Source organism: Enoplosus armatus, chromosome 6 (genome assembly GCF_043641665.1).
Source record: "Enoplosus armatus isolate fEnoArm2 chromosome 6, fEnoArm2.hap1, whole genome shotgun sequence".
Lineage (NCBI taxonomy): Eukaryota > Metazoa > Chordata > Actinopteri > Centrarchiformes > Enoplosidae > Enoplosus > Enoplosus armatus.
The window spans coordinates 5,068,315-5,089,503 of record NC_092185.1 but is presented as its reverse complement, the minus strand read 5'-3'; the positions used below and the strand labels follow the sequence as shown (position 1 = coordinate 5,089,503).

The 21,189-nt window shown below is 39.7% G+C and overlaps 4 protein-coding genes across 10 annotated transcripts; all 4 read right to left on the bottom strand.

Moving 5' to 3' along the window:
* Positions 1-588: 588 nt before the first annotated feature.
* On the bottom strand, positions 589-11,232 carry LOC139286877 (E3 ubiquitin-protein ligase TRIM21-like). Its single transcript, XM_070907810.1, has 2 exons — positions 11,110-11,232; positions 589-2,228 (listed from the first exon to the last, which is right to left on the bottom strand). The coding sequence occupies exon 2, from the start codon at positions 2,224-2,226 to the stop codon at positions 589-591; it is 1,638 nt and encodes a 545-aa protein (XP_070763911.1). The 5' UTR covers positions 2,227-2,228; positions 11,110-11,232.
* On the bottom strand, positions 6,680-11,154 carry LOC139286876 (E3 ubiquitin-protein ligase TRIM39-like). Its single transcript, XM_070907808.1, has 2 exons — positions 11,110-11,154; positions 6,680-8,329 (listed from the first exon to the last, which is right to left on the bottom strand). The coding sequence occupies exon 2, from the start codon at positions 8,318-8,320 to the stop codon at positions 6,680-6,682; it is 1,641 nt and encodes a 546-aa protein (XP_070763909.1). The 5' UTR covers positions 8,321-8,329; positions 11,110-11,154.
* Positions 11,233-14,471: 3,239 nt separating the features above from the next.
* Positions 14,472-16,118, bottom strand: LOC139286002 (E3 ubiquitin-protein ligase TRIM39-like). 3 transcript variants are annotated; one of them, XM_070906638.1, is made up of 2 exons: positions 15,425-16,118; positions 14,472-15,310 (listed from the first exon to the last, which is right to left on the bottom strand). In XM_070906638.1, exons 1-2 carry the CDS (start codon positions 16,113-16,115, stop codon positions 14,472-14,474), a joined length of 1,530 nt encoding a protein of 509 aa, XP_070762739.1. In that variant the 5' UTR covers positions 16,116-16,118. The 3 variants fall into 3 exon arrangements, with proteins under 3 accessions (XP_070762739.1, XP_070762738.1, XP_070762737.1); XM_070906637.1 differs by having other exon boundaries at positions 14,472-15,852; positions 15,889-16,115; XM_070906636.1 differs by having other exon boundaries at positions 14,472-16,115.
* Positions 16,119-18,698: 2,580 nt separating this feature from the next.
* LOC139286003 (E3 ubiquitin-protein ligase TRIM39-like) lies at positions 18,699-20,562 on the bottom strand. Of its 5 annotated transcripts, XM_070906643.1 has the most exons (3): positions 20,333-20,559; positions 20,002-20,296; positions 18,699-19,968 (listed from the first exon to the last, which is right to left on the bottom strand). In XM_070906643.1, the coding sequence occupies exons 1-3, from the start codon at positions 20,557-20,559 to the stop codon at positions 18,916-18,918; spliced, it is 1,575 nt and encodes a 524-aa protein (XP_070762744.1). In that variant the 3' UTR covers positions 18,699-18,915. The 5 variants fall into 5 exon arrangements, with proteins under 5 accessions (XP_070762744.1, XP_070762745.1, XP_070762743.1 ...); XM_070906644.1 differs by having other exon boundaries at positions 18,699-19,772; positions 19,878-20,562; XM_070906642.1 differs by having other exon boundaries at positions 18,699-19,802; positions 19,869-20,559.
* Positions 20,563-21,189: the final 627 nt, after the last annotated feature.

The window sequence follows — 21,189 nt, the reverse complement described above, 5'->3', positions numbered from 1 at the left end:
GTTAGTGATAACGTTAGTGAGCTAAGGTTAGCCAGCTAGCTGTAACTTAGCTACGCTGCATGGATGGGGCGTTGGTTGCTTTGTGTCGTTAGCTGATAAAGTGCTTTTGCAAACAGCAAGCTAGCCAATTTACCAGCCAGATCAGCCTTGGGAGTCTGAATGTATTAGCTGACGTCATCCACTCAAGACAATATTTTGCTATGTTAGTGAGTTGGCAATTCATCCGCATTAGCAAGCAAGCTATGTGGACTTTGTTTTGGACTTTTGTGTTTTGGTGGTTGTCAGTCGCTTGTTGATGTTAGTGAGGTCCGATTTTAAGCTAACGTTAACTAGTGTTGCACACTGTTGGCACTGGAGGGGAGCTGAACATGGAGCTGAAGAGAGGTTATGGCACTCAGGGCACACATAACACCACATCCTTTGGATTTTCCAGGAAAAAACGTCCCGAGTCCTTTACATAGAAATCAGTACACAGGCTGTTACAGGCAACCAAGAAAGTCGGAAAGGGTCTCATTTTTTTAACCAGTAAATATACATTTGTTACATTAAATGATAGTGAACCTTTCTGTAGAAAATCAAGTGGTTGTTCTATTCAATCTGATTGACATGAGAGATGATCAGTGGGGAGTTATTACCACCATGATTGAGACCAGGGCTGAAGAAAGGGTAGAGTTTCTCAGTGAAGCAGCAGCCAGTAAAGGAGTAGATAAGAGCTGCAGCATCAACGTTATAAAAGGAGACCAGACCCTCCTCATAATCCACAAACACCCCGAGCTTCTCAGGCTGTGATTTCAGAGAGAGACAGACTGGAGGGTCAGCAAGAGCTTTGTACTCATTTTTATTCCTCAACCATATCGCCCAGTAACCATTCTGAGGATTCAGTATGATTTTTCCCTTTCTTTTGATCGACTCTCTGGCCACTCCTGCATCCCACTTAGACTTCCCTTTAACCTGAACCTCATAATAAAATCTTCCTGAAGAGAAGCTCTGCTTTCCTAAGACACAGGAACAAGTATCAAATCTGTCTGGATTGTCTGGGAGATTCTTCTTTACATCACCATGTTTAACTTGTTTTCCATCATCAGACAGGATGAGCCAGGGATTTCCTGTATCAGGATCAAGTGTCACAACCACTGCATACTGCTGGACCCTCTTCAGCTCGGCCTCAGCGAGAAGCTTCTTCATCTTTTCACTGAACGTCTCCTCCAGCTGAGCCACAGCTCTAACCATAGACCCCTCATATGAAGGTGGACGGACACTGACTTCTGTCCTGTTCTTGGTGGGTGGAACAACATTCATGGACGGAAAGCTTTGGAGGAGGTGGAGGTGGTCTTCAGAGCGTGAGAGCTGCTCCACCTCAGCACTTCTCTTCTTCAGCTCAGAGATTTCCTGTTCCAGCTCTTTGATGAAGCCTTCAGCCTGTTTCTCTGTCTTTCTCTGCTTCTCTTTGATTGTGTCGATGAGTTCAGCCTGGCTTCTCTCAATAGACTCCTTCAGAGCGGTGAAGACCTGAATACCATCTGCTATCTCTCTGTCTGCACCGTCCTTACTGAGCTCCACTGAGCGTTTGATCTCCTGAATCTTCTGTCTTCTCTTCTGCATCATCTGCTGAATTTCAGCCTCTGTCTTCTCCAGCTCGGCCTTCTTTTTTTCATATTCTTCTTTCAGAGGAACAACATCATGTGTCTTATGGTCTGAAATGGTGCAGAACATGCAGACACACATCTGGTCGGTCTTACAGAACAGCTCCAGCATTTTATCGTGCTTTGTACAGATCCTTCCTTCCAGGTTCTCCACAGGGTCGATCAGCTGATGTTTTTTCAGGCCTGACATTGTCAGATGAGGCTCCAGGTGAGTCTCACAGTAGGAGGCCAGACACACCAGGCAGGACTTCAGGGCCTTCAGTTTGGTTCCAGTGCAGACGTCGCAGGGAACTTCTCCTGGTTTGGACACTTGTTGCTCTGAGCTGCTGCTGTTGGCTTTCTGTTGAGCTGACTGTCTGAACTGAGCAGCCATCTCCGAGATGAAAGTATTGACCCGCAGTTCAGGTCTTGTGTTGAAAACCTCTTTACAGTTGGGACACTGAACATTAATATTCCAGTGTTCAGTGATGCAGGTTTTACAGAAGTTGTGTCCACATGGTGTGGTGACTGGATCAGTGAACACATCCAAACAGATGGAGCACAGAAACTGATCTTCAGTCAGCAGACAGCTGGCAGTAGACATGTCTACACACAGGACAAAAGTGTGAAAAAACAAAATTATAATTATATATCTTTGGATTAAAAATCAAATTTAATAATTAGTGGAACATAAGGAGAGTCATCCTAAATACTGTTGGTATATCGAACCCAACTGAGGTCCAAATTTATTAAGAACGCAACACAAATATGTGCTGTGGTTATATTCAGCATCTGATTCACCATGACAACATCCTAGTAAATCAGACGCTGATTTAGCTGGCAAATTGGCTAGGTTGCCGTTTGCAAATCACAGATTATATGGTTATTTTACGTCACGTCTTTTTTAATGCAGAAGTAAAACTCTGAGGACAAAAGTGTGACAAAACAAAGTGTTATGACATACCTTTTGATTATTTGTTTAATAACATCAAACTATGATTAGTGGAATATAAGGAGAATCATCCTGAATTCTGTTCAGGTTATATTTGACCCAACTGAGAGACAAATGTAAAAGAAAGAAAACACAAATATGAGCTGTGGTTGTCAATGAATTTGCGGCTGCAATCTGCATGTATTGAGCGTCTGATTTACTAAGAGCTCATTACACAGTAACGTCCTGGACTGTGCTGTGAGTGCAGTGGAGCTCAGATGTGCAGCTCAGCAGTGGTATTTCTATAAGGTCACCAAGTTCAGAAAATAATAACATGGTGATGCTCATTCCAGAACATTTAGTTTGGCTGCCTGTGGAAAAATTTCTTTATTACTAAAGTACATGTACTTTACTTCAGTATATCCATTTTCTGCTATGTTATGCTTCTACTCCAGTGCAATTCAGAGGACAATATTGTACTTTGTACTCCACTACATTAGCTTAAGACCTTAGTTACTACTTACTTTGCAGATTCACATTAATAATACTAAATATAATCAACAAATAAATTATGATTCATTATTATCGGCTAAGATAAGTATTTGTTGACCCTGGGGAGAAGTTCACAAGCTATCCAGCAGGATAAAGAGTAAATAATATCAGGGCCGTCTGTGTGAAGTGGTGGTGGGGTAGAGGAGGATGGTATCTCCTCTATCAATTCAATGATAGACAGAATACAATATTGACATCGCGTTGGTCCAATGATAACTTTCATCTCCAACTTTCATCTTCAATTCTCTACCACTGTATTGTATGTGAGAGTTACGAACTGGCAGTAAAGCGATAGATTCATTATTTCATGCAGTAGCATATTAGAAAATAAATTATAACTTGCGAACCACATCACTAAAAAAAAAAAAATTTTATGTAGGCCTTTTCAACAGAGTCCAAATTTCCTTTTTTCAGATTTACGTTTCCCTTTGTTTATCAAGCAGTAGCTAGCTACTTGCATTAGCCAACGCAAGAGCTAGCTTGTTGTAGCAGTCCTGACGGACTCTTAAGCTAACGGCAAAAATAATTAGAAACAATTAATGTCACAGTACACATTAAATAACATAATGATACTGCTGCCCTGCTGCTTATATGGTTATTAGAGAAAAAATAAAAACACATTTTTAGAAATAAAAGTAGGGTAAACATGTTTAATTCCAATTTAATATGGAACTTAACACATGTATTACAATTGACTGTGCTATACTTAGCTAGTATTTGTGTTTATTATTTTATTGAAGGATCTGAGGGAGTAGAGCGAAAGAAAAATAATGTGCAGAAGACAAGATAGTAGAGTTCAGGTTTTGTGTTAATACCGGTTGATGAAACACAGTACATATTATCAGCTGTACTGTAAAGGCAGACAGCAGTAACTACAAAAACCACTTACTACTTACCTACTTACCAAAGTGTATAACAGCTATATAAGTTGCAAAACATCAATTTTATGCCTTTATAAGCAATAAAAGAGATGATAAGATATAATCAGACACTGTACTTTGGACAATCCAAACGGTATCTGAGCAAGGGTAGTTAGCTTTTAGCAGAACTAGTTTTCCTGGTGTTATTTCTGTCTGTGTTATTGTTGGATTTAGCTACTACCTTATATATGTAACAAATTCAATTATTAAGATGTTGGAGCCTCAAAATTGATTTTTCAATTGGGAAAGTAAATAAGCTTAAGCTAAAGCTAGCTGTGACTGCATCCTGTCTAACCTTAACTAGCCAGAGTTCAGTCAGTATGGTTTGGTTTTTACCATAGACTGTATAAAAAAAAGTGGACATAGCCACCGTGACCTCATCCACTGGTTTGTGGACTAAAGCATACCCTCTATTTTACACTAAAGAGGACCATAATTTATAAAGAAGACAAAGAAAATAGCAATTGAGACCATAAACTCATTAGGAAAATGTTTACTGAGGTAATAAATCAAATGAGAAGTAGGGTCATTTTCTCATAGACTTCTATACAATCTTATTCTGCTGTTTTGTAGAGAAAAACCTAATGGATTCAGTTGAATGTTTCTTCAGAGCCTTTTTAAGCAATAAAAGATATTGTCAGATATAATCAGATACTGTACTTTGGGCAAGCCAAATGGCATCTAAGCTAGGCTAGTTAGCTTTTAGCAGGACTAGTTATCTTGGAGTAATTTTTTCAAAATGTTTTCAAACATCAGGTACCAGTATTTCTTTCTCACTCCCTTGAGTCAATATCAATCCAACAAATAGTCTGGTTCAAAGTAAGAGTACTTATTGTGAAATGTCCCTTTCACAGGGCTAATGTTGTAGCTGTTTCAGGTGGCCTTAGATCTGAGTAGTTTTTATACCACTGAGAAAGTTGAATGCATCATATTGTCACTGTTGATTGGAAAGTTTGTATCTTCATGTCATCAGATGAGGTGATGGATTACATGAAGTCCCTCTACGGGTTTAGAGTTTATTTTAGATTATGTAAAAAATTACCTAAAACAAAGTTGTTGTTTCAAATTACAAGATTATGCAACAACAGTGATAGGAGTTTATTTCCTGTTGAATGTAAAATGTGAATCTGCAAAGACAGATGTAGTGGAGTAAAAAGTATTAGTTGTCGAATCAGTCCATAATCCAACCAATATTACTCAGTATCTGTTTTTCCTGAGGAATAGTTCATCTCTGCACAATCTAAGACAAATTAATTATTAATTCATAGGTTTATTACCTTGTTGTGGCCATGTGGCCATACTGCCATCTAGTGACCATAAACAATGGGGCTCTATAACACTGAGGATGCACTGATGAATATAATTATATCTTATTATATCGTGTGATCAAGTGATGTTAAACTTCTGTTCACCTAGTAGCAGTATTGAATTTAAGCTTCTGATAGTTAAGTAGTGGGGAAGATTATGGTTAACAGTGTTTTGAAATATGAGTAATGCCATAACAATATGTCTGTTGGATGTTTTGACGTGAACCCTATTATGTATAGTTTGATGTTGTAATCATTATTAATTTGACCATAGTGATGGGAAGTATGTAACGGCTGCTTGTGACATATCAAATGATATAGTTTCATAAAAACAGAGGAAATCATGTTTCTTCTCAAAGAAAAGAACGCTAACTAAGAGGTGCACAGCAAGTTGGGTGCTTCTAAATAGCAGAGCCGCTATCCAACTCCAGCTACCAGTCCACGGATCAAGACTCATCGTGTACAGTGCCTGCCTGCTGGCTGCCAAGATTCATTCTTACAGCAGTATCAAAGACTTTTGCACCCCATGATAGTGGGCAACCGAGGACCACCAGAGAAAACACAGCTGCCTGACTCAACTTGCTCTGCCATCACTGCATTCTAGAGGGCAACACCTGGCTGGAAGGCCGTGAAGTAACACCTGAGCTGAAGCGGTAGTTTGGGGTCCCTCCTGGGAGACTTCGTCTGAGACCAACCTGCGAAAGTAGGCAAAACTCCAATCTGAGTTTCATTTATCACCAAGTTTTTGTCTCTGAATATTTCTTCAAAGCAGAGACTAAGGATCAATGTATTGAGTTCACAACACAGGTAATAAAACAGATTCATCTGATTTCTTACATTTTTCCCTTTTTCATGGGTGATGCCCCAACAGATGTCATACGAGTGTAAATATTCAATTTTACAGTAGTTATTAACGTTACAGGAGTGAAAAGCAAATGAATAAATAATTTGCTTTTATAAATTGCTCTTCAATCATTTGTGCCAGAAACACTTCTTATATCAACAATGATCAGATAATAGCACTGAATTTGGCACTCAGACATTTAAGGGACGTGCATATTGTTCTTATTTCTGAGTTAATTGTTTTCTGATAATTTGACAGTTGTGAAGGCAGGACATACAGTTATTAGAATACAATTGACTACATTGGGTAATATTAATCAATGTGGTAAAATTGGTGTGTTGGAGTAGTTAAGTAGCAATGTGACATATCAAAGAAAAAAAAAGAAAAAAAAGCACATAGATCAGAATCAGAAGAAACAATGTGTACTCCGTACATCACCAATAAATATACATTCATTACATTAAATAATAGCGAATCTTTCTGTAGAAAATCAAATAGTTGTTCTACTCAGTGTGATTGACAGGAGAGATGATCAGAGGGGCAGAGTTTTTACCATCATGATGAGGACCAGGACTGAAGTAAGCGTAGAGTTTCTCAGTGAAGGAGCAACCAGTAAAGGAGTAAATAAGAGCTGCAGAATCAAGATCATAAAAGGAGACCAGACCCTCCTCATAATCCATAAACACCCCGACCTTCTGAGGCTGTGACTTCAGAGAGAGACGGAAAGTAGGGCCAGCACGAGCTTCATACTCATTTTCATTCCTCAAACATATCGTCCAGCAGCCATTTTGAGGAGTCAGTATGATTTTTTCCTTCCTGTTGATTGACTCTCTGGCCACTCCTAAATACCAGTCAGTCTTCCCTTTAACCTGAACCTCGTAGTAAAATCTTCCTGAAGAGAAACTCTGCTTTGCTAAGACACAAGGAAAATGAGAAAATCTCTTTGGACTCTTTGGGAGATTCTTCCTTGCATCACCATGTTTAACTTGTTTTCCATCATCAGACAAGGTGAGATCAAGATGTGCTGTATCAGGATCAAGTGTCACATCCACTGCATACTGCTGGACCTTCTTCAGCTTGACCTCAGTGAGCAGCTTATTCATCTGTTTATTGAACGTCTCCTCCAGCTGAGCCACAGCTCTCACCACAGTCCCCTCATATGAAGGTGGATGGACACTGAAGTCTGTCCAGTCCTTGGTGGGTGGAGCAGCGTTCAGGGACAGGAAGCTTTGGAGGAGGTGGAGGTGGTCTTCAGAGCGTGAGAGCTGCTCCACCTCAGTGCTTCTTTTCTTCAGCTCAGAGATTTCCTGTTCCAGCTCTTTGATGAAGCCTTCAGCCTGTTTCTCTGTCTTTCTCTGCTTCTCTTTGATGGTGTCGATGAGTTCAGCCTGGCTTCTCTCAACAGACTCCTTCAGAGCGGTGAAGACCTGAACACCATCTGCTATCTCTCTGTCTGCACCTTCCTTACTGAGCTCCACTGAGCTTTTGATCTCCTGAATTTTCAGTTGTCTCCTTTGGATCATCTGCTGAATTTCAGCCTCTGTCTTCCCCAGCTTGGCCTTCTTTACCTCATATTCTTCTTTCAGAGGAACAACATCATGTGTCTTATGGTCTGAAATGGTGCAGAACACGCAGACACACATCTGGTCGGTCTTACAGAACAGCTCCAGCATTTTATCGTGCTTCGTACACATCCTTCCTTCCAGGTTCTCCACAGGGTCGATCAGCTGATGTCTTTTCAGGCCTGACATTGTCAGATGAGGCTCCAGGTGAGTCTCACAGTAGGAGGCCAGACACACCAGGCAGGACTTCAGGGCCTTCAGTTTGGTTCCAGTGCAGACGTCACAGGGAACTTCTCCTGGTTTGGACACTTGTTGCTCTGAGCTGCTGCTGCTGGCTTTCTGTTGAGCTGACTGTCTGAACTGAGCAGCCATCTCCGAGATGAAAGTATTGACCCGCAGTTCAGGTCTTGTGTTGAAAACCTCTTTACAGTTGGGACACTGAACATTAATATCCCAGTGTTCAGTGATGCAGGTTTTACAGAAGTTGTGTCCACATGGTGTGGTGACTGGATCAGTGAACACATCCAGACAGATGGAGCACAGAAACTGATCTTCAGTCAGCAGACAGCTGGCAGCAGACATGTCTACACTCTGAGGACAAAGGTGATAATATGATAAAGCTAAATAGTAAGTGTCACGGCTGGTGGGGCAGGGCAGCAAGGAAGACGGGGAATAGGACCCAAATGCAGAAACACAGTTTTCCCAGGAAACACTAGGAACACTCGGAACATACAGCAGTAACATACAACGAACTCGCACTAGACAGAGGGAAACACAGACTACATAGAGACAAATGGGGGGGATAACGAGGGGCAGGTGAAACCAATCCGGGCAAGTGCAGACAATCACACAGGTGGGAAACACACAAAGGCAGGAAGTGAAGTTGTCAAAAAACAAGAGGAGAGGAAAGCAACAAAATAAATGAATGCAGCAAACATGAAACATAAATGACTGAACTTAACACACAGCAGCAAGCAGAAGCAAACTATGACAAGTAAATACAAAATTCTTGATTCGTCATAAAAATATCAAGCTAGGTTAACTGGAATACCAGGAAGTCATTTCGAATTATTTTGTTATTTTGCGCTTAAAGGTCCTGTATGGAGTTTTCAGAAAGTTGCTGTTTTTAATGACACCGGTGGCCGTGAAGTGAACAGCAGTCAGCAAAACAGTGACGTGACATACACCAGACTGATTTACAATCATATTTAGTATAACGTTACGATCTGTAATGTTCCTATATTTTATTTGAACCATTGGCTCCGTGATATGAACTGGCTTGCCGTTTGCAAGTTACTTCATCAGCTAACGTTACGAAGCAACCAATGCCAGATCCATGCTGTATAGCTAACTTACAGTTACAGGTTACAGTTAGAGTTGTCCACTCCTGCTTTGCATTGCTCTTGGCTAGTAGAAAGCAATCGTTCGTTATACAATAGGGTTGGGCGATATGTTTAGTTTTTCTAGCCGGCCACAGCCCAACAGCCGGCGATTGCCGATATTCACGCAGGTGTGTTTGTGCAACCTCCGTAGATGTGTGCGAGTGGCGAGTTGGCTACCTTATTAAACAGAAAGTACAACCACATACCTTCTGAATTCAAGTTTCTCTCTTCCACCAGACTAGACTAGTTTATTGCCTTGTGCACTCATCATAAAGCACACTTCAATCAAACGCGACAAAAACAAACTAAAACTCCGTATTGGTAAGTCTTTCCACTGTTACAACAATCACCAACTCTGTTCCCCTGCTGCCTCTCTCTGTCACCGCTGGCCTCTCTGGGTTAACTCGCCGATAGAGAGCCTGTTGCTGAGCAGCAGCTCTCAGCCAAACAAAATGACAAAAACTGCCCCCAAATAAACAACCCTATAACATAAATACACCTTTGCTTTATTCCATTACGTCATTTATTGTTGGCTAAAATTAACACCGTTTGCCATAATACATTAGTTAGCATCATGGATCAGTTATCACCAGGTAGTATTTTGCTAGTCATATTGTTTGTGAGCCAGCTAATGTTAGCCAACTAGCTGTAATTTAGCTGCTGCATGGATCTGGCATTCGTGTCATGGACAAAGTGATTTGCAAACGGCAATGATTAGAAGTCTGGATGAATTAGCTGACATTTTGCTACGTTAGCTAGCTAGCAATTTGTCCGTGATAGTAAGCAAGCTAAGTGGACTTTGTGTTGGGCTTTGTGTTTTTGTAGGTGCCGATCTTTTGGTACTGTTGCATATTGTCTCATATGGCACCTTTTAAGCAAAAGTTCCATCGGTAATCATAAAATAAAAATAATAGAACATCCTATCAGAGCAGAGCTGAAGTTTTGTTAATGTTATTTTACTGAAACACAGTAAATATTAGCTGCTGTACCAGTGTTTGGCCTGATTAAGTCAACTCTATTTTCGAGAGAAACAGACATTTGTCTTGACTGCCGGATTGTTGTTGGACGAATGTTTAGTTTCATTTGTGACATTAAAACTATTGTGCTTTTCCAGTGTTGCTCCACTTTTTTCTGATCTGTTGGTGAGGTTTTGTTGCCTCTCAATCAAAGATTGATGCGGTGGGCGTTGTTCTTGCAACCTTACTATTTGGACATACGTCATATTAAGGGCAAAGACAATGTAGTTGCAGATTCATTGTCACGTGTGCCTTGGTCATAAGATGTCCTTTAGTAGCCTATCATTCCTTTTTTTGTTTTCTTGCTATCCTGCTGGGTCGTTAAGATGGGGGGTCTGTCACCTGGGTTGGTGTGACGCCTCACCTATTTATATAGGTGCCTGAGCAGCCAGTCTGTCTCTCCTCCCTGGATTTATCTGGACTTTGAATGGTTTAGTTTTGTTTTCTTACACCTGTACATACACACTGCACACACACTGCACCCATTAGTGATGGACTGACTGCAGACTTAAGTTAGTTTTCTTAAATAAATCTATTTTACTTTAAAGAGTATTGTGTGGTCTCCACAGTTTGTCCTTCCTTTGAGCCAGCCAACTGTAAGTTGTAACATCAATTTTATGCCTTTATAGGCAATAAAAGATATTGTTAAACAATACTGTACTCTGTGTTTGGACAATCCAAAGGTCATCCAAGCTAGGATAGTGAGCTTTTAGCAGTTTATCTGTTACTTTTTTCAACATTATGGTTGGATTTAGCTACTGCCTTCTATATATACAGTATGCGGTATAACACTCAATTATTAAGATGTTGGAGCCACAAAATTGTTTTTTCAATTACAGACAACAGCTTGGAAAAAGTGTGGAAATCAGCTTAAGCTAATGGTAGTTGTGACTGCAACTTAATTTAGCTAAATTTACATGTAGGTTTTTCTCGTAAATAACCCATTTCTATGGTATAATAGCAGTGTACTCACTCGTGTTTGGCAGAGATTCTGCTGTTTTGTTGAGAAAAACCTGATGGATTCAGTTGAATGTTTCTTCAGAGAGAAACAGACAGACTCGTCTCGACTGCAGCTCTGCTGTCGCTCAGACAAACTTTAACTTTCATTTCAGGAAATGTGACGTTGCAGCTCTCCTCTTTCAGTGTTGCTCCTCCTCTCAGTGTAGTTCAGGTTTGACCTGGTTCGTGCTTTTATTGCCTCCTTGGGATACACCCTGACATAGCTTTGAATAATGCAATGGAAGTTTACAGCAGACAAAACAAACAATTACATAAAGACAACATGGTGACAACAGACAACAGGTGTCAATTTGGGCTCTGGGTAAATATGAGGGCATTTGTCACTATTTTCAGAATATTTACAAACCAAACAATCAATTCATGAATTGACAAAATTCTCAATCTGCCGATTATTCCATGATGAAAAGAATGCAACCAAGTACAACAGTAAAATCCTGCTTTTACAGTATCATATGATATACAATAGTATAACACACAGGGGACATTTCTGTACAGTGATTACTTTTACTTTTAATACTTAAGAACATTTTCCTGATTATACTTCCATAATATTAACAACATTTTCAATGCAGGATTTTTCTTGCTTTCATTTGAAAGCATATAATAAAAACAATAGTTTTGAAGTTTTGTGTTAATGTTGTTGAGTCAGCTTAAGTTTTCTTTTCGAGAGAAACAGAGAGACTTGTCTTGACTGCAGGTTTACTGTCACTCAGAGGAATGCTTAGTTTCATTTCACAAATGTGACATTGAAGCTGTTGTGCTTTTCCAGTGTTGCTCCACCTCTTTCTGCTATGCAGCTGAGGTTTTGTTGCCTCTCAGGTTTGACCTGATTCATGATGTACTATTGGCACAAGGTGAATTTCAGCTGGCGCAAAGTACTGTAGCATTAATACCACTTAATAAAGGCATCACCAAAAATATGTAACAATAATTAATAACCTCAAAGGGGCACCAAAATTATGTAGCATTAACACATTAATTGGTACAAAAGATGAAGTGCAGTGATTGCACTAAACTATCAAAAACGTTCAATATTTATACTAAATACAGAATTTAACTTGCATTAAATTCATCTCAGGGCACCACCCTTGAAAAAGGAAAATGACAATTAATTAATTTAGTCTAAATTCTTGAGAAAATCTAATTAATACTGCTTTTTCATTAAAACATTTTGTGTTTGGACATCAATCAGCTAAATAATACATATGACAGCAGAAGTGTATAGGTGGTGACTTGAACATGAGTTCAAAAAGTTTTTTTTTATTAGGAATTATATGAAGTGTGTTAATGGTAAATCTGTATTGGTGTTTTTTGTTTGCTGTGCATATTGTAGCACTTAACTAAGACATCTGTATTAAAACATCTCAAACTGGGCAGAGAGTCAGAGCTGAGTTGGTTCAATATTAGTTGTGGATCAGCTATATGTGTTGAAGGTTGGCAGTGACAACTAGTGGACTGAAATGGGAGTTGCACAAAAACACTGTCCGCTTTCTCAGTAAGTCACTGCAGCAACAGGAGAGTGGATGGTTCATGGACAGTTTTTTGTGTGGACTAGTTTATTGTTGTGTGTTCAGGAAAATAATGTAAATGCTGAAATTTAACTTGATGTGGTCATCAGTCAACATTATACTGTATGTTTATTGCTGTGTTTAGTTGATGGTTTAATGTTAGCCCCAATTTGTGCCTCTCGTGTTTTACCATTACATTCATGTCATACAGCTACAGTATCTGATTTTCCAAAAAACAAATACCCAAACCCAAAAGATCATTTAACAACACTTATCACTGTCTTACCATCTGGAGGAAAAATATATTCTGTCTGCTGCACTGTAACAACGATTTTTAAGCCCGAAATTGAACATTTTTATCAGTTATATTCATATATAATGATTGGTAATGGTAATATTTCATATTTTTACACAAAATAACATGTAAATATTTTTGCTTTGCTTTAATTGGTCAATAATGGGTTCATAAAACAGTACTTGTAATAACTAGATAACTTGTAATTTTACAAAGAAAGTATTATCAGTAACACTGAGTGACAATTTAATTTATGTATGACGTCCATAGTTCTTTCATTTTTTGGTTTCACTACATGAACATTGAAATATCCATTAAAAGTCAACTTTTACTGTAATTAAGGCTGAGTCTGTAACAGGTTGGATCAATGTCTTACCACTAATGTCGTTCATGTATCTGAAAATAAATCTCCTGATATAGTGACAGGATCAGTCAGGAATTAACAGTAATTAATGTTCTGTGTTTTTCTAAACAGCAGACCGCACGCCGCTACACACAGATGAAGTTTAACAGTGAAATAATTTGTAACATAGCGGCCGTCCGCAGGATGAGTCCTGAGCTCCATCAGAGCTGCAGGGAAGTTTTTATTTTCAGCAGAAAATCAGATGATCAATGGGAGAAATCCCAGGAGTCCCAGGAAAAGTGATATATTCCCAGAAAGTAATCATTTGAAAATCACTGGAAATCCCTCAACCTCCTACAAAATGACAGCAAAACAGTGAAATGTATGTGAAAACATACTGTATATTGGGTCAGTAAGTTATAACACTCCTTTTACAGACCCCACAACAATCCCACCTTCAGTCTACAGTTGAGCTCAGTCTTTGATCTTTATTCTCTTTAAACTAGTAGCACTGGTTCAGTGTTCATATCAGCTGCTCAAACACAACTCAAAGCTTAAATGACACTACATTATCTAACACCACCAACTATCTCAGATGTGATGGGGTGTTGGAGCTCGTCAGCTCAAGTCAGTCTGAGAACAGCTGATGGTGTTTTTAATCACATGATTTGGCGGTCATTCGAAACACCAGCTTTATCAAAATAAAATAACTTAATCAGACACAGTATGAACTTTATTTTGCTATTGTTTATTTAAAAAGAAAAGGAGAGAAAAGTGAATGACTCAGTAATTTGTGCCAGTATGCAGCACTACATATATTTAAGAAAATAAAAGGTTTTTTGGCACCCGTACATTTAACAAGTGTACAAATACCTTTTATGTCTGAGTACATTGTTTTGGTGATTTAACAGTTTTGACTACACGTATGCAGTTATTAGAATAAAGTAGACGACATTATATGATATCACTCAGTGCAGTAAAATGAGTGTGTTCCGGTAGTGAGTAGCATTGTGAAAAACATTTATGGAAAAGATATAGAAAAATCAGGAAGAAACACATTGATTAGAATCTGAAAAAAAAAAAGATGTATACATCGTACATCACCAACAAATATAAATTTATGACATTAAATGTTAGTGAATCTTTCTGTAGAAAATCAAATGGTTGTTCTACTCAGTGTGATTGACAGGAGAGATGATCAGAGGGGCAGAGTTTTTACCATCATCTTTAATACAAGGACCAAAGTATGGGTAGAGTTTCTCAGTGAAGCAGCAGCCAGTAAAGGAGTAGATAAGAGCTGCAGCATCAACGTCATAAAAGGAGACCAGACCCTCCTCATAATCCACAAACACCCCGACCTTCTCAGGCTGCGACTTCAGAGAGAGACGGACTGCAGGGGAAGTACAAGCATTATACTCATTGTCATTCCTCAAACATATCGTCCAGTGACCATTCTGAGGAGTCAGTGTGATTTGTCCCTTCCTGTTGATCGACTCTCTGACCACTCCTAAAGTCCACTTAGTCTTCTCTTTAACCTGAACCTCAAAGTGAAATCTTCCTGAAGAGAAACTCTGCTTTGCTAAGACATTAACACAAGTATCAAATCTCTCGGGATTGTCTGGGAAATTCTTCTTTACATCACCATGTTTAACTTGTTTTCCATCATCAGACAGGATGAGTTCAGGATGTGCTGTATCATGATCAAGTGTCACATCCGCTTCATACTGCTGGACCCTCTTCAGCTCGACCTCAAACAGCTTCTTCATCTGTTTGCTGAGCGTCTCCTCCAGCTGAACCACAGCTCTCCTCACAGTCCCCTCATATAAAGGTGGACGGACACTGACATCTGTCAAGTCCTTGATGGGTGTATCAACATTCAGGGACAGGAAGCTTTGCAGGAAATGGAGCTGGTCTTCAGACTGTGAGAGCTGCTCCACCTCAGTGCTTCTCTTCTTCAGCTCAGAGATTTCCTGTTCCAGCTCTTTGATGAAGCCTTCAGCCTGTTTCTCTGTCTTTCTCTGCTTCTCTTTGATCCTGTCGATGAGTTCGACCTGGCTTCTCTCAACAGACTCCTTCAGAGCGGTGAAGACCTGAACACCATCTGCTATCTCTTTGTCTGCACCTTCCTTACTGAGCTCCACTGAGCTTTTGATCTCCTGAATCTTCAGTCGTCTCTTCTGCATCATCTGCTGAATTTCAGCCTCTGTCTTCTCCAGCTCGGCCTTCTTTCCTTCATATTCTTCTTTCAGAGGAACAACATCATGTGTCTTGTGGTCTAAAACAGGGCAGAGCATGCAGACATACATCTGGTCGGTCTTACAGAACAGCTCCAGCATTTTATCGTGCTTCGTACACATCCTTCCTTCCAGGTTCTCCACAGGGTCGATCAGCTGATGTCTTTTCAGGCCTGACATTGTCAGATGAGGCTCCAGGTGAGTCTCACAGTAGGAGGCCAGACACACCAGGCAGGACTTCAGGGCCTTCAGTTTGGTTCCAGTGCAGACGTCACAGGGAACTTCTCCTGGTTTGGACACTTGTTGCTCTGAGCTGCTGCTGCTGGCTTTCTGTTGAGCTGCCTGTCTGAACTGAGCAGCCATCTCAGAGATGAAAGTATTGACCTGCAGCTCAGGTCTTGAGTTGAAAACCTTTTTACAGTAGGGACACTGACACTTGACATCAATATTCCAGTGTTCAGTGATGCAGGTTTTACAGAAGTTGTGTCCACATGGTGTGCTGACTGGATCAGTGAACACATCCAGACAGATGGAGCACAGAAACTGATCTTCAGTCAGCAGGCAGCTGGCAGCAGACATGTTTACACTCTGAGGACAAAAGTGTGAAAAACAAAACAGTAATTATATATCTTTTAATTATTTGATTAAAAAAAATCTACTTAAGTAATTAGTGGAATATAAGGAGACTGTTGTTATATTGGACCCAACTGAGGTCCAAATTTATTAAGAAATGGCGCAAGGCAAATATGTGCTGTGGTTATATTCAGCGTCTGATTTACTAAGACAACGTCCTAGTAAATCCGACGCTGATTTGGCTGGTAAATTGGCTAGTGTGCAAATCACAGATCCTGGTTATTTTACGTCATGTCTTTTTTGATGCAGAAGTAAAACTCTCTTACAAAAACTCCAGAAGTTACTGTGGTGTATATATATATACATATATATGTATATTTAATCATCATTTATATATCATTTTCCAACACAGCTACTTGCAGGTTGGTTTTCATTCAGTTTAGCTGAACACTGGGGTAGTTATGAAGTGAGCCAATGAGCACTAAATATTATCAGCTGTACTGTTACATATGGGCAGACAGCAACTACAGAAACAGTGAAGTTGAGAAAAAAGGCTTTGAAGTTTTAAGGCTGCCTGCAGAAGTGTGTAACAGTTACATAAGGTATAAAATGTCAATTTTGAAGATAAACTCAGATACTGTACTGTGTTTAGATGATCCAAAGGGAATCAAGGCTCAGCTAATTAGCTTTTAGCAGGACTACTTTTATCTGGAGTTACATTCTTTGTTGTGGATTTAACAAAACTTTGACGAAATGTTTAGTTAATGCATTCAGTCTTTGTAGGGCAGTTTACTCACCAGTGTTTGACAGAGATTCTGCTGTTTTGTTGAAACCTGATGGATTCAGTTGAATGTTTCTGAGAGATATAGACAGACTTGTCTCGACTGCAGCTCTGCTGTCGCTCAGACAAACTTTCACTTTCATTTGAGGAAATGTGACGTTGCAGCTCTCCTCTTTCAGTGTTGCTCCTCCTCTCAGTGTAGCTCTGGAAGTGAGCTTTTATTGGCTCCTTTTCTTCTGCTTTCCAAACTGTTACTATCTTTTCTTTATGTCACAGATTTCTTACTGAACACATTACAGGTGAAAAGAGTAAAGAAAAACTGAGATGGGAAACCTTTGTCACTGGGCCACAGACAGGCTTCTCTGTGACTTACAGGTTTCAAAAGTAGTAAAGTAAGTAAGTAAATTAAAATTACATCTATTCGTAAGTCTAGGAGATAAAGAGTTTATTTAACGCCTGCATTCATGACATTAGTTTCAGTACCAGACTGGTGATAGTTAGGCTCAAGTTAAGACTGAATGGACTTAAGTCTCAAGTCCTCTTTTTGGTTTTTACTCAGTAAGACAAATGTTTTAAAACATGTGAAAAACACCTCAGACTGGGCAGAGAGTCAGAGCTGAGGCGATTAGATATTAGTTGTAGATCAGCTATATGTGTTGAAGGTCGGCAGTGACACCTCCTGGACTGAAATGGGAGTTGCACAAAAACAGCATCTGCTTTCTCAATCAGTCACTGCAGCAACAGGAGAGGAGTGGATGGTTCATGGACAGTTTTTTTTGTGTGGACTAGTTTATTGTTGTGTGTTCATGAAAATAATGTCAATGCAGACATTTTAATCATTAAGAACATCTCCTGTTGATGGTTTAATGTTAGTCCCAGTTTGTGCCTCACATGTATTTCCATTATATTAAAGTCACAGAGCTAAGTATCTGATTTTCTAAAGAGAAAAAAACCCTGTGATTTAAAACCTGTGAGGTAATTTAACAACCCTCACCACTGGTCTGAGTTTCAAGAATCTGTCCGCTGCAATGTAACAACGATTTTTAACCCTCAAATTCAAAATGTTATTATGGCATTCATTGGTAAATTTTTATTGATATTAGTAACAATTTATATTGTTATAAAAAAACTTTCAATATTTTTGTTTGTTGGTTAATGGGTTATTAATGGGGTAATCACACAGTGGAAAAGGTATTTTATTTAATATCACTAGACGGACAATTTTTCTTCTTTGTGCTATATTGATCACAACGCTGTCGTTCTTTGGTTTAATAGATTCTGACATGTTGATTGATCACCCCCTGTTTGTTTTGTTGTTTTTTTTGCACCTACTTAATAGTTTTGTCTTCCACAAGTTTTCAGTCAAATTGGAGGGTGGTTGCTGTCATCTACTGAGTACAAGCGGTTTTGTCTACTTCAGACAACAGCCGGGGGAGCTTGCAAGTATCTAGAAACAGAAGAATTCCAATAATCCAATACGTATCAGGTGGGATAGTGATGGTGGGATTACTCTAACAGAGGGACTTTCTTAAAAAGTATTTTTGGAATTTTTATTCAATAGTAGACAGTAAGAGGTGAGAAGACATGAGAGGGAACTCAATAAATCTTAAGAAAAAAAATCTAAACAAATTCAAGAGAGCAAAAACTGCATGTAATACAGAAATTCTAACTGTGTTTTGAGTTACATCAAAGCAGCATATTAAAAAGGAAAACAACACATTAATCAGAATCTGAAGAAAACAAAGTACACACGGAATAACTAAATTAGGGCTGGAACGATGCGTTTTAAAAAGTTAATTTACCACCATGAACGTTAAATCTTACTCAACACTATTTACAGTAATTATTGGAAGAAAATAAACAGCACCTTTCCTAATTAGAACTGCACTGCATAAAACTTAACTTTTGTGATGCGATTAATCGACTAATCAGAAAATAATCGATCAATATAAAAATAATCGATCAATAAAAAAATTATTGTTAGTTGCAGCCTTAAACTAAGTACATTCTTTACATATTTGTTGTTCAGCTCAGTCTGGGGACAGTAGAGATGATCAGAGGGGCAGAGTTTTTGCCATCATTGTTAAGACTGGGACTGAAGAGTGGGTAGAGTTTCTCAGTGAAGCAGCAGCCAGTAAAGGAGTAGATAAGAGCTGCAGCATCAACGTCATAAAAGGAGACCAGACCCTCCTCATGACCCACAAACACCCCGACCTTCTCAGGCTTCGACTTCAGAGAGAGACGGACTGCAGTGTCAGCAAAAGCGTAGTACTCATTGTCATTCATCAAACATATCGTCCAGTAACCATTCTGAGGAGTCAGTGTGATTTGTCCCTTCCTGTTGATCGACTCTCTGACCACTCCTAAAGTCCAATTTGTCTTCCCTTTAACTTGAACCTCGTAATAAAGTCTTCCTGAAGAGAAACTCTGCTTTGCTAAGACATTAACACAATAATCAAATCTCTCTGGACTGTCTGGGAGATTCTTCTTTACATCACCATGTTTAACTTGTTTTCCATCATCAGACAGGATGAGTTCAGGATGTGCTGTATCAGGGTCAAGTGTCACATCCACTGCATACTGCTGGACCCTCTTCAACTCGACCACAAACAGCTTCTTTATCTGTTTACTGAACGTCTTCTTCAGCTGAGCCACAGCTCTCACCACAGTCCCCTCATATGAAGGTGGATGGACGCTGACTTCTGTCCAGTCCTTGATGGGTGGAGCAGCGTTCAGGGACGGAAAGCTTTGGAGGAGGTGGAGGTGGTCTTCAGACTGTGAGAGCTGCTCCACCTCAGTGCTTCTCTTCTTAAGCTTAGAGATTTCGTGTTCTAATTCTTTGATGAAGCCTTTAGCCTGTTTCTCCGTCTTTCTCTGCTTCTCTTTGATTGTGTTGATGAGCTTCACCTGGCCTCTCTCAACAGACTCCTTCAGAGCGGTGAAGACCTGAACACCATCAGCTATCTCTTTGTCTGCACCTTTCTTACTGAGCTCCACTGAGCATTTGATCTCCTGAATCTTCAGTCGTCTCTTCTGGATCATCTGCTGAATTTCAACCTCTGTCTTCTCCAGCTCGGCCTTCATTCCTTCATGTTCTTCTTTCAGAGGAACAACATCATGTGTCTTGTGGTCTGAAATGGTGCAGAACATGCAGACACACATCTGGTCGGTCTTACAGAACAGCTCCAGCAGTTTATCGTGCTTCTTACAGATCCTTCCTTCCAGGTTCTCCACAGGGTCGATCAGCTGATGTCTTTTCAGGCCTGACATTGTCAGATGAGGCTCCAGGTGAGTCTCACAGTAGGAGGCCAGACACACCAGGCAGGACTTCAGGGCCTTCAGTTTGGTTCCAGTGCAGACGTCACAGGGAACTTCTCCTGGTTTGGACACTTGTTGCTCTGAGCTGCTGCTGCTGGCTTTCTGTTGAGCTGACTGTCTGAACTGAGCAGCCATCTCCGAGATGAAAGTATTGACCTGCAGCTCAGGTCTTGAGTTGAAAACCTTTTTACAGTTGGGACACTGACACTGGACATCAATATTCCAGTGTTCAGTGATGCAGGTTTTACAGAAGTTGTGTCCGCATGGTATTGCAACTGGATCAGTGAACACATCCAGACAGATGGAGCACAGAAACTGATCTTCAGTCAGCAGACAGCTGGCAGCAGACATGTTTACACTCTGAGGACAAAAGTGTGAAAAAACAAAACTGTAATTATATATCTTTTAATTATTTGATGAAAAAATCTAATTAAGTAATTAGTGGAATATAAAGAGACTGTTGTTATATTGGACCCAACTGAGGTCCAAATTTATTAGGAAATGGCGCAACGCAAATATGTGCTGTGGTTATATTCAGCGTCTGATTTACTAAGACGGCGTCCTTGTAAATCCGACGCTGATTTGGCTGGCAAATTGGCTAGTGTGCAAATCACAGATCCTGGTTATTTTACATCATGTCTTTTTTGATGCAGAAGTAAAACTCTCTTACAAAAACTCCAGAAGTTACTGTGGTGTATATATATATACATATATATGTATATTTAATCATCATTTATATATCATTTTCCAACACAGCTACTTGCAGGTTGGTTTTCATTCAGTTTAGCTGAACACTGGGGTAGTTATGAAGTGAGCCAATGAGCACTAAATATTATCAGCTGTACTGTTACATATGGGCAGACAGCAACTACAGAAACAGTGAAGTTGAGAAAAAAGGCTTTGAAGTTTTAAGGCTGCCTGCAGAAGTGTGTAACAGTTACATAAGGTATAAAATGTCAATTTTGAAGATAAACTCAGATA